We start from the raw sequence: 18,126 nt of genomic DNA, 5'->3' as shown, positions 1-18,126 counted from the left end.
TGCTCCATCCGCATTACATGGCCTACCCACCTCAGACGTCCTATCTTTATGTGTTTTACGATATCTGGTTCCTGGTATATCCTATAGTTCGAAGTTGTATCGTCTTCTCCAGACACCATTTTCATTTACCGCTCCATAGATGCGCCTTAGTATTTTTCTTTCGAAACATCCTAACATGTTTTCATTGCTTTTTGTTAAAGTCCAGGTTTCTGAACCATATGTTAGGACTGGGCGTATTCTTGTTTTGTAGAGTTTTACTTTTGTATTTCTTGATATAACTGTAGATTTAAAAAGGGGATTAAGCCCAAAATGGCATCTATTAGCCGTGCAAATTCTGCGGTTTATCTCTGCGGTAGTGTCATTTTCAGTATTGACGAGCGTTCCCAGGTATACAAATTCGTTAACTGCTTCGATGACGTCATTTTCTATAACAATTGGCCGTAGTGTTTGTGGTTGCGTACCTATTTTCATGTATTTTGTTTTGTTGGTGTTTATTATTAAACCCATTTTTGTAGCCGCTTCCTTTAATGCTACGCACGCCTCTCGTGCTGCGTTTTCCGTTCTCCCAACAATATTGATATCATCAGCATATGCTAAGATTTGCACAGATTTGTTATATATTGAACCGGTAGTTGTGATTTGTGACGTACGTATTACTTTTTCCAGAGCTAGATTGAATAGTATACAGGAGAGTGGGTCTCCCTGACGTAGCCCGTTATTTGTTTTAAAAGGTTCAGAGAGTTCCCCCTGGATTCGTACTTTGCATTCAACTTTTTCAAGGGTTAGTTTGGTTAAACTTACCAACCGATTTGGTACTCCTAGGTCTATCATTGCTCTAAACAATTCTCTTCTATTTACAGAGTCGTAGGCTGCCTTGTAGTCTATAAATATGTGGTGCGTGTCTACACCGTATTCCAGTGTTTTCTCTAGAATTTGTCTTAGGGTTGAAATCTGATGAATTGTTGATTTACCACCTCTGAAACCAGCCTGGTATTGTCCTATTATTCGCTCTGCATATGGTGCCATACGATGGCATAGTATATTGGAGAATATTTTATACGCCGCATTTAGGAGCGTAATTCCTCGATAGTTAGAGCATTCAAAGATATCACCCTTTTTGTGTATGGTGCAAAGTATTCCAATATTCCAATCATTGGGAAGGGACTTCTGTATCCATATTTCTTTTATAAGCTGCTGTAGGGCTATTATGATATCGTGGCCACCTTCTTTATATAATTCCGCTGGGAGATTATCTATTCCGGGTGATTTGTTTCTGGCTAGTTTGTTTACAGCGTCTTTAACTTCCAGGATCGTTGGTGGATCCTCCTCCCTCTCGTCTGCTCCGCTTACCTCGCAGCTTTCGTCTTCCGGGTTTTCTTCTTCCTCTATATTAAGTATCTGGTTAAAATATTCCGTCCATCGGTTTAGTACGTCTGTTCTTGTTGTTAAGAGATCGCCATTTAAACTTCTACATTGATTTGTGTTTGCCTTAAATTCTTTTCTGTTGATGTTAACTCTCTTATAGAATGTTCTGAATTCTTTCTCTCTGTTGAGGTTTTCTATATATTGAAGTTCCTTTTTTAAGTGGTTTCGTTTCTTCATTCTGTGTATTTTCTTTTCTTCTCTTCTCTTTGTCTGGTAATTCTCTATACTTGTTCTAGTTCGGCGGGTAAGCATTTTTGCATAGGCTTCATTTTTTTTCTGTGTTGCGTCTTTGCATTCATCGTCAAACCAGTGATTTTTTCGGGTACAAGTTTCTGTTCCTACATGTATCATACATATATCGTAAAAACTGCCGAAGGTTTCCAAAATTATTATTTATTACTCGTACGTCTTTGATTTCAATTTATCATCATCAAAAAAGATCGTTGTGTTTTTCACAATCTAAACTAATTGATAATACATACTTATATAAATAAACTTAAAGTAATTTTCAGACAGATACAATCAAAATTTGTTCCAGAACTACAGATACCTACTTTGACCTGATAACGTTAATTGAATAATTGATTTTCCCCTCTTAATCTACATTAACCAAATATTTTTCGAAAGTCTTCTTTGCTTTTGTTATCTAGGTGTTTGTTTATTTGAAAAATATATTTACCTTTTGTCAAGTCACGTTGATATGAACAATTGTCCATATTACTGAGGTAATTAGAATTTTTTACTTTTCTAATACTGATCCAAAGAAAATAGGACTTCACAGAGGAAATAATAGACGCGGCACAAGTTAAAGAGTAATTTGCAGGTCATATCTGCCCATTTGAAAAAAGACCAGATATTATGTTAGAAGAAATTAAAGCTGCAATAAAGAAAAAAACACAATTTATATTACTTTGTATGATTTGCAGAAGATATGAGGAAGAGTTCAAGCTGGTCAAGGATTTTCGTGATATGGACTATAATAGACAGACATCGTTTCTTGCTTCTTGCATCAAGATTGGAGATATAAATTGCCGTCGAATGAAGATTTGTCTGCTAGACAGTAAGAGCCTGCATGGCAATCAATTTAAGCTTCCTGGTGAAAAAAAGAATAGATTAAGGCTCAGAATTACTTTTTTCCTCGTCAAGAAAACCAGTATTCAAGATCCCGATCTGAATATTAGAAAAATATGAGAATTATTTTGCATTAAGTACTCTGGGAATTCTGCAAAGCTTCACGTTTACCGTGTAATTTTTACTAGTGAATTTGAGCTCAGGTTTGGTCTACTAGATCTGACACATGTAGTTATTGTGACAAATTATATGTTCAGCTCATTGGAGCTATCGATGAAAAACTGAGAGTAAATTACACAAATGACAATTATTATTATAAGGCTGTAAGAAATGATAAGGAGGAGACCAAGCTTAGAGAACATATAGTTTTCTACATAGACCTTCAGCAGGTTTTACTTTGCCAAATCTCATGCACACTAATGTCTTTTATCAGAGGCAACTCTCATGTTATGACTCAGGGGAGCATGACCAGGGGAAAAACGTAGTTTATATGATGTTTTGCATCATGTGGTGTCAAAGAGTGGTTCGGCAGAAATAAAATCTTTCATCCTTAAATATGTTGAGCTTACGTTTGAACAATTAAGACCAAATCAAGAAAGAACTCTGGAGCTGAGGTCTAACAGGTAAAATAACAACTAGCGTATGATTCCTGTCATGCAACACTTATTACTAAATGAGTTCTTTACTTCTGGGGATCAGGAGTTCATGACAACAGATCATAGTTTCTGTTCAATTTTTATATGCGAAAAATTATGTTATATTTTTCGCTCTAATAAATCCTAGAGAGAAAGAAACTTGATGTTGTGAAGTACAACAGAATGTTAGAAAGAAGAAAGAGACTAGAAAAAGGTATGACAGGTCTAAAAGAAAGGCAGATAAGAGTTTATACAAGGTGACAAAGAGCGAAACAAAGCGAGCTGTAGTTACTACTAATTAAATATCGTCTGCACAGCTGTATAAAGAGTTGGAAACACCTGAGGGGATAAAAAGGTTATATAGCATTGCTAAAGCAAGGGACAAGTCACCAAAGGACTTAAACCACGTGCGACAGATTAAGAGTGTGGATAGAAGAGTGCTAAGGACCGGTGTTGAAATAAAGCAAAGATGGTATGAGTACTTTAGAAAGTTGGTAAATGAAAAACACCGGATAAGAGACAGAGGATGTGGGATCCCAAATGAGAATGTAATACTAGGGATAACCAGAAATGAAGTTGTCTAGGCGTTAAATAGGATGAAGAATAGTAAGATATTCGGAATATCTGTGAAAGTTTGGAAGGCTCTAGGAGAGAAAGGTTGATATTTTGTGGCAAATGATGAGTGGGATATATCAGGAAGAATGGATGCCCAATGCATGAAGAGAAGGTGTGATACTATCATTGTATAAAGATAAAGGGGTCATTCAGAACTGTAAGACCTATAGAGGAATAAAGTTAATGTCACACACAATGAAAATTTGGGAGAGAACTGTAGAGCGAAGGTTAAAGAGAGAGACATCTATATGAAAACAACAGTTTGGGTTTGTGCCAGAAAGGAGTACAACACAGGTTTCGAAAACAGAGTATATGTGGTTGGGAGGAAGAGGAACGTTGGGGACGTTTAAATATGGTAGGGGAGAATTTAAATACTTTGGCTCCTACATAATGAAAAATGGAATACAAGATCAAGAAATTTCCCACGGATACAGACTAGTTGGTTTAACTGAAAGCGATTGAGCGTTGTACTTTGTGAATGAAAAATTGGGGAATGCTGAAAGGAAAGATATACCAGAGTGTGGTGAGACTTGCATTGGTGTACGGCGGTGAAGGGGGAAAAGATGAGAAAGAAGAAGAAGAAAAGCAGTTTCTTGTGTTTCCTGGAATATTTTGGCACTTGCATCATTGTTCAGCAGAACTATTCAATTAATAAATATCTTTTTTCTACATATTACGCTATTAAAAAATGGATCCTTCTTATTTCTATAAGTACCGCCCATGATTAGCTTATCTCGATGACCTAGAGTTCATATAATTTCCAAATGTATAAGGTACTATTAACTTTGTAATTTGGCATATTCCGTACAAAAACATATTTCCAAAGTTCTCAAGGTAAAGTTTAGTTAAACTAAAATCAGAATTGTTTCATGTCCACAGTTTGTTACACCACGTGTGACCAAACACGACAAATATGTTTTAGTTATCCGTTTTGACACTTATCTTAGTTCGTCATCGTCTGATTAACAAAAAGTACTTATTTTGTTAATTCATCAATGGGTGAGTATTACTAGCATATCGATAATAATACGTTAAATTGATAAAAAACAACTTTTATACCAGTTGTTTAAAAAGCTTCTGAAACTGTTTTCTTGTGGATATCTAAGTGAAATCAATTGTAATAATCATTATAATCAATTGCGGCTTAATTCCATATCATCCAGCATTCATTTATCATGTCCACTGCTGGACATAAGCCTCCCTAAACTCCTCCATTCTTTGCGATTTTGTGCTCTTTGTTTGCAAAGTTTTGGTGATACGCCTGATATCGTCAGCCCAACGTGTAGGTGGTTTTCCTCTACTACGTTTGTCTGCTCTTGGCCTCCAATTTGTAATTTTGATCGTCCATCGTGAGTCATGCATTTTTGCTACATGGACTGTTCAGTTCCGCCGCGTGCCATCTCCGCGGCGGAGGTCGGCAATCATCATAGCTATTCGGACTTTTGAGACGGCTGCTCTGAAAAGTTCATTTGATGTACATCCGTACCACTCTCTCAGGTTGCGCAGCCATGACATTCTACGCCTCCCTAGGCTTCTCTTTCCTTGGATCTTTCCCTGCATAATCAGTTGGAGCAAGGTGTATTTCTCTCCACGTGTAATATGTCCGAGATATTCTAATTTTCTTGTTTTTATTGAATTTAAAATTTCCATTTCTTTATTCATCCTTCCCAGAACCTCTTTGTTTGTGACGTGTTCTGTCCATGATATTTTCAGAATTCTTCTGTACACCCACAGCTCAAATGATTCCAGTTTTTTCATTGATGTCGCATTCAAGGTCCAAGATTCCATTCCATAAAATAAAGTCGAAAAAACATAGCACCTCGCCAACCTAACTCTTAGTTCCAGTTTTAAATCCCTGGTACATAGAACTCTTCTCATTTTGTTGAAATTTGCTCTAGCCTTTTCTATTCTTATTTTTATCTCCTGATTGTAATCATTTATGGAGTTAATCATTGTTCCCAGGTATGCATATTTGTCCACTTGTTCGACGTTGGTTTCGTTTATTAGAAGATTCTCGTTATTTCTTTGAGTTTTCGATATTCTCATAAATTTCGTCTACTTGACATTCATTGTTAGACCATACTCTTTTCCATACTCTGCTATTCTGGTCACCATTCTCTGAAGATCTTCAATGTTTTCGGCTAAGATCACAGTGTCGTCCGCATATCTAATGTTGTTAATGGGAACTCCATTTACCTTTATTCCAGCTGTTTCACCCTCAAGAGCTTTTTTCAGGACCTCTTCGGTCCTTATGGTCAATCCTGCTGTCATTTTCGCCTGTCTATTTCGATCGTGTCGAACGCTTTATGAAAATCTATTAAAGTGAGGACAAGAAGTTTGTTGTATTCTATAGATTTTTCAATGAGTGTCTTTACTGTGGGGAGGTGATCATTGGTATTCAAGGTGAATTTCAAATTTCCCATTCGTTACTTTTCTACGTAGAACTTTTAGGCTGTTATTTTCCCGAGATACCATGAGATTTATTTTTAATCATTATGTTCGTTTCTCTTTTTATGTTAATTTAAACTTTTACTCGTATCATTATGTCTTCACTGCTTGTGGTGAACTTGTTGAGTATTGCTACATCTTTAATTATTTGTTTTTTGTCACTTATGATGTAGTCAATTTCTTTCCTTGTTCTACCGTTTGGACTTTTCCAGGTCTATCTTCTGTGCATTTTGTTGTGAAAGAAGCTGTTCATGTTGAATAAATTATTCTGGAATAGGAATCCAAGTAGCGTTTCTCCTCGGTCATGTACATAAAAGGAATATAAAATACTGATTAGAAAATATCCGTTAACTTCAAAAAGCAAAAATTTATTTAATAACAGCATAAACAAATATTTAAAGATCCTCCCTTATTAATTATAATTTTATCAAGCTACGATGTACATTCAATAAAATTGTGAAGCCATGCGCCATCTATCGTGCCGCGAAAGAAATAAGGTACATTTCTCAACGCATTATTCGTCGAACCCCAGTCCCAGTCTTCCCACTGGTCAGGCATCGTCTGTAAAGGTTATTTTATTTAATCATTTTAAATATTCAAATTAAGTGTTTCAAAAAAAGTTGTCCTAGGGGAGATCCTCTCAAATACTGACAACACTATTTTAGAATATTTTAAAACAAGTGTTATAAATATAAATATACTGTAGCTAGAAGGTTTACTTAGTTTTGGTTTAAATTAAATACGTAAATAAACATACATTATGGATTTTCCTTAATAAATAAAATAAATAAATAAATAATTTCCTTAGACAAACAAAGTTTGTGTAGAATTGGTCAGTTAATTAAATAAAACAAACAAAAGTAAACTAACACACTAAACAAACTTACAACAAAATGAGTAATGTAACAAATAAAACACTGAAAACTTTGTTTTCAAAACTTCCACAAAATTTATTTTAAATTCTTATCACTACAGCTGTTTCGGCTGATTGCCTTTCTCAAGTGATCTGTTTCTGGCATGGGTTTACACTTTATAGTCTCTAATGAAATAGGTTGAGGAGGGGAGAACTGTTTGTCTCAAGCTGGTCATTCAGAATTATATCTGTGTTTTTTAATTTGTTGATTTCCATAGATTCTAACAAAGATAGCTTAAGGCCTTTATTTTGAATGTGTAGAATTTTAAATTCATCATTAAAAGAATGATTATGATCTAGAAGGTGAAGTGCGTATGTAGAATCTGTTTTTCTATTATTGAAAGCCCTTTTATGTTCTGCTATTCGTTTATTAAAATTTCTACCTGTTTGACCAATGTAAGTTTTTGGGCAGTCGCCACATTTAAGTTTGTACACACCACTGTGTAAGTGTTTTTTATGTTGGCTCTTGTTGTTTTTAATATATTTGCCTAGGTTGTTATTTGTTCTGAAAGCTGGTGTTATTCCTTTCTTTTTTATGTGTTTGGCTATTTTTGTTGATATTTTGCCTGTATATGTAATCGAGCAGAAGGTACTGGGTTTTTTCTCTGGTGGTGGAAATACTAAGTTCAGGGCTTTCTTGTGTAGTTTTTGATTTAACATTTTATTAATTGTTTGTTCGTTGTATCCATTGTTTACTGCTATTTGCTTAATGATATTTAATTGTGTCTCAAAATTGTATTTTGACATAGGAATTGCTGTTAATCTATGTAACATACTATGATAGGCTGCCAGTTTATGTTGTGTGGGATGGGATGATGAATTGTGAATAGTGGTGTCAGTATGGGTAGGTTTATGAAATATGGAGAAGTCATGTTTGTTTTTAAGTCTGGTAATTTTTAAATCTAAAAAATTTATGGATTGATTTTGTTCTGTTTCTATTGTAAATTCAATATGACTATGAAGAGAATTAATATACGATAAAAATTGGTCGAGTTGCCTGTTAGTTCCTGTGAAACATACCAGTACGTCGTCTACGTATCTCCACCAATATAAAAACTGTTTGAATATGGGATGTTTTGAAATCTTTGTCTCTAGATGATCCATAAAAATATCTGATAGCAATGGGCTTAGAGGATTGCCCATTATATGACGGTCGAATCCATCAATTATTTAAAATGAGTAATATTTAAAATTAAAAAAATTCTTTAAATGATGAATAGAATCCTAGATGAATAGATTCTTTAATGAATAGAAAATGTCTTCTTCTTCTTCTTCCGGCTAGGATTACTCCTGTTTGTCTGCCTCTTATTCTGTTTCAGTCGTTGTTAACTGTACTTAAATATCTTTCCACCTTTTTGGCGGCCTTCCAACGGGTCTTCTGCTATACGGCTTGTATACAGATGTTCGCTAATCTATCTGGTCCTATTCGGTTTCGTTCCAGTTTTTTTTTTTCTTGTTTTTATCCACCTGTTAATATTTTGAATTTTGCATTGTTCGCGTATACTTCTGTTGGTTTGTCTGTCTCTTAATGATATGCCCGCTATTGATCTTAATACTTTCATTTCGATATTGTTGATTTGTTGTTTCGTCTTTCTTGTATCGGTGCTTGTCACCGCTGCATATGTTAGGATTGGTCTTACTGTTGTCTTGTATACTTTCATTTTGCTTTCCGTGGTCAGATATTTGATTCTCCATATGGTTTCTCGGAGGCAACCACTTACTCTTGCCGCTTTTGATGCTTGCCTTGTGGTCTCTGTTCTTATATCCCTGTCACTAGTGATCTCTACTCCTAGGTAATTAAATTTCATTACTTAGAAAGAAAATGTGTGCAGTCAAAAATTCATTTAAATTTAGTTTAAAGCTTGTCATGCTCTTATACAATTTTATATGCATTGGTAGCCTATTAAAAAGTCTTTGTATCACTATCAGTATACTAGGAGACCTGAAATATATATTTCCCCTGCATATTAGGCCAAATAAGATACCGTTATATCTAGTTTTTAAGTTATGAACTTGCCCATTGGTTTTAAAATTTTCGAGGTTATTAAATACAAATACACAATTTTCCAGAATATATAGACAGACCAAGGGCAGTATGTTGAATTTTTGAAAATATTGTCTGCATCTAGTATTATGAGAGACACCAGCAATAATTCTTTTTTATGCAATAAAGACTTCATTAATATGGCTACTAGTTCACCAAAAACAAATCCTGTATCTTACACGGGATTCGGCCTGCGCATAATAAAGCACTATTAATTAAAACTTGTTTTAAATTTCGAAACAAAAAAGTTATAATATATAATAGTCTCCCGTTTTATACCGCTGTCGCGGCTTTGGGAGTATAGCAGGGTAGTCTGCTATATCTAGGGCCTACGGTATACAAGGAAGGTAACATGGCCAGTGCTACGCTTCAACCGTCTATTATTACCCCTGGTTTTACCCAAGGTACTCATTTTTATTCAGGCTGAGTCGACCTGGGGCCTATAGACATTTTTAAAATGTCTAGATGTTCTTGCCGGCGGTGGGATTCGAACCCCGGACCACCGGCTTGCGAGTCAAGCATCCTACCGCTTGCGCTACGCAGGCCCACAAAAAAGTTACTGAGTTTAATTTTGCGGTAAGTGCATCACAATGTTTTCTCCAATTAAGACATTCATCTATATGAAGTCCTAGGAACTTTACCGATGAAACGTTTTCTATATCATTACTATTTGTATTCAAATTAATTCAGTTGCCTATTATGAAACTGCATGAAAAGAGTTTTTCGGGTATTTAATAATAGGTTATTATTACAGAACCAGGTGTAAAGGTCTGACAATAAACGATTACACTTTTAGACTCCAAAGAGGTTTCAGATCCGTTAATTATGGCATTTATATCATCCGCAAATAATGTAAAATATCCATCTGAGTTAACCGAGACAACATCATTGACGTAAATAAGAAATAGAATGGGTCCTAAAATTGAGCCTTGATTTTAAAGCTGACATATTATCGAAGTGCAGTTAAATATGATGTTAACCAATTCAATGTACGTCCTTGAATACTCATATTTTTTAATTCATAAATTAAAATTTCGTGATTGACGCAGTCGAAGGTCTTACTGAGATCACAAAATATCCCAACAGGACTCTCTCCTTCATCTATTAAACTTGTGAGAGTATCATAAAAGGAATGGATTAGATTTTTTAGACTGGAAACCATGTTGGTTACTAACAATTACATTATTTATCTGTAAAAATGAATTAAGTTTTTGTAAATAGCTGTATTCACAGATTTTTGAAAATACCGAAGAAATTGTTATTGGACGGTAATTATTCACTTGTTTAGGGACACCTTTTTTATGAACTGCTAGCACCTTTCCAGTTTTTATATAATATATCTGATATATAATATACTTCAGGCGTTAACCCATTCTATTGAGTTTTTATCTTCTTAATCAGACACGAGAAATTGTTTGCTACATATTTTCTTATGTTTAGGCTCTCATTTATGTTTACTACAATTTATTTTACCTATTAAGAATGTTCTGGTATTTGGAAGACGTAAAAAACATTATTTTGTTTTCATCTAGATCAGAAATTTTGGAGTTGCTTTTACATATGTTTCTCCCCCAACAGAAACGTATTCAAAGAATGTGATTTTGTCGCAGAAATTAATCTTGTGAGAGTATCATAAAAGGAATGAATTAGATTTTTTAGACTGGAAACCATGTTGGTTACTAACAATTACATTATTAATCTGTGAAAATGAATTAAGTTTTTGTAAATAGCTGTATTCAAAGATTTTTGAAAATACCGAAGAAATTGTTATTAGACGGTAATTATTCACTTATAGGGACATCTTTTTTATGAACTGCTAGCACCTTTCCAGTTTTTATATAATATATCTGATATATAATATACTTCAGGCATTAACTCATTACAAATCTATTGAGTTTTTATCTTCATAATCAGACACGAAAAAGTGTTTGCTACATATTTTCTAATGTTTAGGCTCTCATTTATGTTTACGACAATTTATTTTACCTATTAAGAATGTTCTGGTATTTGGAAGACGTAAAAAACATTATTTTTTTTTTCATCTGGATCAGAAATTTTGGAGTTGCTTTTACATATGTTTCTCCCCCAACAGAAACGGATTCAAACAATGTGATTTTGTCGCAGAAATGCAAAAAACAGTCGAAGAAAGAGTAGACGAACAAACAGTTAATGAAGAAGCAGTGGAAGAGGAAACAATGAATAAAGAAATAGTAGATGAAGAAGCAGTAGAGGAAAAGCAATTTTATAAGAATGAACAGCTTCCAAAAATATCCTAAAAAAAAAGAGTACAGTTTCATTGTAACAAACACTCCATATAAAGATGAATTACAGAGCTGTATTGAAAAAAAGAGAATATCTTCAACTTCTGGCGTTAAAGGAAAGGTAAATAATTCAAAAACAAATAAACAAAAAAAACTAAATCTGCCCAACAAAAAAAAAGAAATTGTCAGTGGCCAAAGAAAAAAAATAAACGTAAAATAGGATCCAGCAGTTCTTCATCTTTAGATTCGGCCCCTGAAGTAGATGATCAAGATGTAGAAGTAGATGATCTGGTAGAAAATTATGAAGAAGATGCAGTTTGTACTTTTTGCGAAACTCCATATCCTGAATATGTCAGAGGCAAACAATGGGTGATGTGTTTTAAATGGGCTCACGTTAAATATTCTGGTTGTGAAAGTGACCGGAATATGATTGATAAAGTCGACAAGGTTGGACAAGCGTTCCCATGCTTATCATAATTGGAAAAATGTACATAAAAAATTGTCAGAGTATGAAAACTCCAGTGACCACATTAACTCGATCATAAATTGTCGGGAACACCGTTATGATAATGCGTTAAATATGTTAGGTAAATATTAAGGACTCCAATCCAGAATAAAACATATTTACTTGCCCATTTCATACCATGCGCCAATAATTCTTGAATTTAATTGGAAATGCTACTGTCGAAATTTTCATGGAAAATGAAAATTTGTACTTTTTTCAATATCGCTCAGGAATTGTACGTATTTTTTTTTTCAAGTCCTACACATAGGTGGAATGCATTACAAAAATTTTGTACAGGGAAGCACTTGAGTATTAAACCTATTTGTGACACCAGGTGGTCTGCTCTTTCCGATGCTGTGAAATGTTTAAAGGAAAATTATGAAGAAATTAAACATTGTGTACGGCATTTTTCCTCAAACAAATATGAAAACCCATTAAAAAGGTCATAAGCTGCCAAATCACATAAAAAGCTTAATACATTTGAGTATGTACTGGTACTTAGTATGTGGGGAAAGATTTTAGAGAAAATAAATGCCTCAAACAACATTTTAAAGCTAATTTTGTTGTTGTGTGCGATTCTTTACTGATCGCATAAAGATCGGAGGGATATAAAACTATTAACAATACATTCAAAACAATTTTTCGTGAAAGTAGTGTTAGAGACTCTTCAATAGAGGAATTAAAACGACAATAACAATATTTAAATCAAGCAGAACTGAAAAATTAAGTATATATTACAATTTAAGACTTTTAAAAGTAAAGAAAATATTATTTAACCTGTATCAATATCCATGTAGTCATTTATTTGCGGAAATAATATTATTGCATAGAATTTCTACCAAGAAGTTAAGAAATCCAGAGAAACTACAACGAATACTCCATAGTATTCCAGAAACAAAGAAGACTTACTTCTAGGTGAAACAACAGAAAAATTAAACAGATGGGCGGAATATTTCGAAGATCTATTAAATACAGACCAACAAGAGGAACTTGAGGGAAATAAGAATTGGCTGTAAAGCAAGATTTGTCAGAAATAGGCATGAGAAATTGAAGAGAGAAAGCAAGGGACCGAAAAAAATGGAGGGAAATAACCAAGTTTTTAGAAGCCAGGGACCTGCAAGGCCTGTAGGGCCGTTATACCTATATAATATATAATCATCATTCAATCTTCGCTTATCCACTGCTGGACATAGATCTCCCTCATAATTTTCCATCTATTTCGATCTTGTGCCTCTTGCATCCAATTCCTATGACAACGTTTTAGATCGTCAGTCCAACGTGTTGGTGGACGACCTCTGCTTCGGTAGGCATCATCTCTTGGTCTCCATTCCAGTATCCGCTTTGTCCATCTATTATCTGTCATTCGAGCCACGTGACCTGCCCAGTTCCATTTCAGTGTTGCTACTCTCTCTACTGCATCAGCCACTCCTGTTCTTTGTCGTAGCTGGCGATTTGGGATCTTGTCTCGTAGTGAAACGCCCAACATAGCACGCTCCATCGCCCTTTGACACACACGGATCTTTTGAACTGTTCTCCTTGTCATGGTCAACGTTTCGGCACCGTAAGTTAACACTGGCAAAACACACTGATTAAACGTTTTTCTTTTAAGGCATATTGGTATATCAGACGATTTGAAAATATGGTTCAGCTTGCCGAAGGCTGCCCAAGTCAGTCTTATACGACGGAGAAGCTCAACGGTTTGGTTATCTTTTCCTATGCGAATCTCATGACCTAGGTATTTATAGGCCATTACCTGGTCTATGGATCTTGTTCCTACGCATATATCTTCGCTGACTACAAGATTTGTCATCATCTGGGTTTTAGATATATTTATTTTCAATCCCCCTTCTAGCGAGGAAAGGTAGAGCTGATTTAAAAGTTCTTTGGCCTCATCTATCCTATCAGCTATTAGTACAATATCATCTGCAAACCTTAGATGGCTAAGCTTTTCTCCGTTTATGTTTATGCCCTTGTCGGTCAGTTTTGCCCTTTTACATATATATTCCAAAAGCGTAGTGAACAGTTTCGGCGATATGGTGTCCCCCTGGCGTACTCCACGTTGTATCGGGAATTTCTGGGTTTGACGATCACCCACTCTAATATATATAATATAATAATATATAATAGTATTGCCACATTTCCAAACTTAACACAATTATGAATAAATTAAAAAATTAAACAGTTTATTATTACTTTTAGACTAGGCGGGATCTGTAGAAATTCAGACCATAATGGACATTTTCCATAGGAAGCTATTTTTTTGCTGGAATCCCTTCAGGATGTGCCCAGTATCGATAATCACGATATGCGCCAGTCGCAAACCCTGTGCTAAATTTTTTATTTAACAAAATCTGAAAAAATTGAAAATTTCTCATTTTTTGCTCCTATTTTCGTTTATAATTCGGAAAATATTGATCCTAGAGAAAAAATTATATGAAGTTAAAAGTTTCGTTATTCAATTTTACACAATATTTCGTTAGCTAGAAATTGAAAATTTAATGTTTATTGTTGAACAAATAGCAATAATTGGAAAAAAAAGTACAAAAAAATAAAGTTAATCCTTTAAATGTTTTCGACTTTCTAAACTTGACTTACAAGCTCCATATTCCGCCTAGAAAAACTTTTTAATATGTTTAAAACCTGTGCTAATGTTTCAAATGTAAAAAACTTTGTACAAAAACACGCAGTTGCATCAAACATGGTGTCAAATGTTCTGACTATTGTCTTCACTGCAATGGTCAGACTTGTAAAAATATTGAACACAGTAAAATATTGGAAGAAGTTGAACGAGATATGGAGTCGATGGATTCCTTAGATTTTCTAGAGGCACAAGATAAAGCTACAGATGAAGGAGAAGAAACATTAAATTTACAGATCGAGGATGAAGATATTGAAATGGAAAATGAAGGTTTTGAGGAAGAAATAAGACCTGAAGATTCTTGTCCTTCCAATAAAACAAAAAGACTTATTGAAGATTGAGTCAAAATAAAGTTTATTTATGAAAAAAAAAATTTTTTTTCGTTCGCCTTTGTTTTAACAATTTAAATTATTTATTAACAATTTATAAATACATATTTGTTTACTAAAAGTATCAATTTATTTCAATGTATAAATTGCAAGCTCAAAAAAAATGCATGAAGAAAAAATGCAATTACTTGTTTAGCATACCATTGTTTATTGCAAATTTCCCAATTTGCAATTAAAAATGGTATTTGAAAATATGATATTTGAAATCCCTGTTGTTCAAGACATCGATTCAAAAAAAAAAGAGCAAAATTGGTTAACAAGAAGCCGAGATAATGCAATTTTTAGCGCGCGCTATGATTTTGAACTCGCCGATTCACATTTCGAGTGAATGTCCCCCACCACCACCTCTGATGCATTCCGAGCGACATTTTACGCGAAAACGGTTTTTTATTTGTCTTTTTTATGGATGTTGCCATGAAGCGCATTACGTAAAACTTTTTATATAAAAAGTACTTGACAAGACGAGGGTATTTGTTTAAAAACGAGCCCTCTATCACTTATGGTTACACAGCAAATGTATGCCAACTTTGACCTTCAATATCTCGGCAACCAGTACGCCGAATGTAACTTTTTTTTTAAAGAAGCAACTTTTAATGTTCTTTAAGTGTATAAATTTTTAAATTGATATGTTTAAAGCTCGTAAAGTTATTCAATTTGTTTATAAGCCTAATATATAATGTTTAAAACTTTAAAAAATTCCTAGAGAACCGATTTGAATTTTACAAAAAGCGTTTGAAAGTTTGAGCCTTGCTTTATGTTTAAAAAAATTTGCAACTATCTGAGGGCCTTAGTTAGGGCCTACTATAAATTTGAAAATTTGCGATTTTTTTCCAGTAGGCTGAGTAGCAAAATTATTATGCAAAACCTATCAGACCTATCTTAACAAAAGTTAGCATACGTTTTAAACATATTAAAAGGTTTTTCTAGGCCGAATATGGAGCTTTTAAGTCAAGTTTAGAAAGTCGAAAACATGTAAACTTCATTTTTTTGTAATTTTTTTTCCAATTATTGCTATTTTTTCAACAATAAACATTAAATTTTCAATTTCTAGCTAACGAAGTATTGTGTAAATTTGAATAACGAAACTTTTACCTTGTTATAATTTTTTCTCTAGGATCAATATTTTCCGAATTATAAACGAAAATAGGAGCAAAAAAATGAGAAATTTTCAATTGTTTTCAGATTTTGTTAAATGAAAAATTTAGCACAGGGTTTGCGACTGGCGCATATCGTGATTATCGATATTGGGCACATCCTGAAGGGATTCCAGCAAAAAAATAGCTTCCTATGGAAAATGTAAAATCCAAAACAGATCCCGCCTAGACTATTTATATAGAAAGAGTTATTAAGTAACTTTATTAATTATTACAAACTAATTGACGGTTTTGCAGAATTAAATGTGAGAAAATAGGCAATATAACAAATCAATCTGGGTATATTTGTTTAAGTTACTATTATTTCTTTTAATAAACTAGGTATGTCTATTTAATTTTTGTACATGTATATTATTTTTTTCCTTTTTTTCTTGTTTTCCGATAATTAAATGGATCTACATACCTTTGCTCTGATAAATAGATGTATTGTATGATATTCTTAGAAAACTATATTTTTAATTCATTTAAGCCAAAGTACCTTATTATGTCATTTTCATAAATAAACAGTTTTAATCCAAAAAACCCAAAATAACTTAATTTATTTTGAAATTTTACATTGTAAACGGTACCCCTATGCCTCCAATATGAAGTGGAAAACCTTTTTTTTAACCCATTAAGGGCCGAGACAATAAACAAAGAGAAATTTGACAATTGATTTATTAGATTGGATTAAAAACACATAAATTAAGACTAATTTACAACCAAAAAGAATTTTTTTTTCTCATGAAAGGAAAAACAGGTGGGTGCGTATACGCACCTTTGGCCGAATACGCATACAATTTTTAAAAAAGGAACATATTGTATCTTAACTGTAAATTAAATTTTAAGATAAAAATTTTCGAAACATTCGGGGTGTAGATGCACTGTACACTTTTTACATAAATAAATATTATTACTTTTGCACATCCGACATTTTCTTCTTGCACTATTATCGTCTCTTTTTACAATGTGGCCATTTTGCACGAATGTCGCCCGAAATATGGAACCATTTCCTCGTCAATGGAAAGATTTTTTGCAAAGACTCCAAATTGTGCAAGCTTTCGGTTAATTATTTCAAAAATTGGTGACAATTTTGCAAATTTATCATTTTTATTCAGTAAGGTGTTATCTGACAAATGTATGTTCTGTTTGATTGAACGAAATCTATGTCGGCTCATGCTTTCTCTTACAATGTGCACTTCTTTACCCTCATCCTTCGACCAATACATATCAAGTTAAGGCAGACTGTGATAACCAGATAATATACATATGCCAATAAATTTTTTTAAATCTGTGGCGGTTATTCTGCGATGCATAAATATTTGTAAAATATCGAATGCTCTCACTTACTTCTTTATCAAAAAAGAGTAAAAAAACTTCAATGTGACTTGCCTCCATGGTTGGCTTTTATATTTTCTAAATATCGATCAGACTGATGATGAATTACTGCTGAGTACGAAGGAGTATCTGTTTTTAACCAACTTGGGACAAATTTGTATTTATTATTTTTGCCTGGTTCTTTCTTTGGACGTTTTGATCTGTGGTTCAGAGGAATATCATCATCAGAATTCCCATTCACTTGTATTTCATATATACCTGCAATATCTGTTTTTATTCCTTCTGTACCAATAATATTATCATCAATGTCTTCTACATCGGAAATTTCATCTGTTTCCGGCGGCACATAAACCACATCAAGTGAGTCAGCATTTTCACAGTCTGAGTCTTCTTCTAACAAAGCCATTAACTCTTTAGTAATTAGTGCCCTCTTCATTACCTATTTCGAGAATTTACTAAAATAAACAAAAACATGCACTACTAAAAATATGTATACTACTACTATATACACGCATTCATATGATAATAATTTAGCTTACCTTATTTCAACTTATATGGAATATAAAACAAATAAACACAAGAAAACTTTCAAACTGATTTAAGTCAAGAAAAAAGCAAATATAATAGTATTGACTATTGACGAGATCGTAATTTCAGATTGTTTAGTCTACGAAAAAAATATAATATGGTTTCGGCCAAAGGTGCGTATAC

General features: G+C 33.6%; 1 protein-coding gene across 2 annotated transcripts in view; it reads left to right on the top strand.

Annotated features, from left to right (window-relative positions):
• The window catches only part of zfh1 (Zn finger homeodomain 1), a 557,667-nt gene that overhangs the window by 443,768 nt on the left and 95,773 nt on the right, over nt 1-18,126 (top strand). The window contains exon 1 of one of the 2 annotated variants that reach the window (XM_072533087.1): nt 4,619-4,745. The exons of the other annotated variant lie outside the window; for it this stretch is intronic. Within the exon in view, the coding sequence (XP_072389188.1) occupies nt 4,742-4,745 (4 nt within the window). The 5' untranslated portion in view covers nt 4,619-4,741. Of the gene's footprint in view, nt 1-4,618; nt 4,746-18,126 lie in introns of those variants that run through there. 2 annotated transcript variants of the gene reach the window in all.

Source organism: Diabrotica undecimpunctata, chromosome 5, assembly GCF_040954645.1.
Source record: "Diabrotica undecimpunctata isolate CICGRU chromosome 5, icDiaUnde3, whole genome shotgun sequence".
NCBI lineage: Eukaryota > Metazoa > Arthropoda > Insecta > Coleoptera > Chrysomelidae > Diabrotica > Diabrotica undecimpunctata.
Note: the sequence above shows the minus strand (reverse complement) of the source record. Positions and strands in the feature narration are given on the sequence as shown.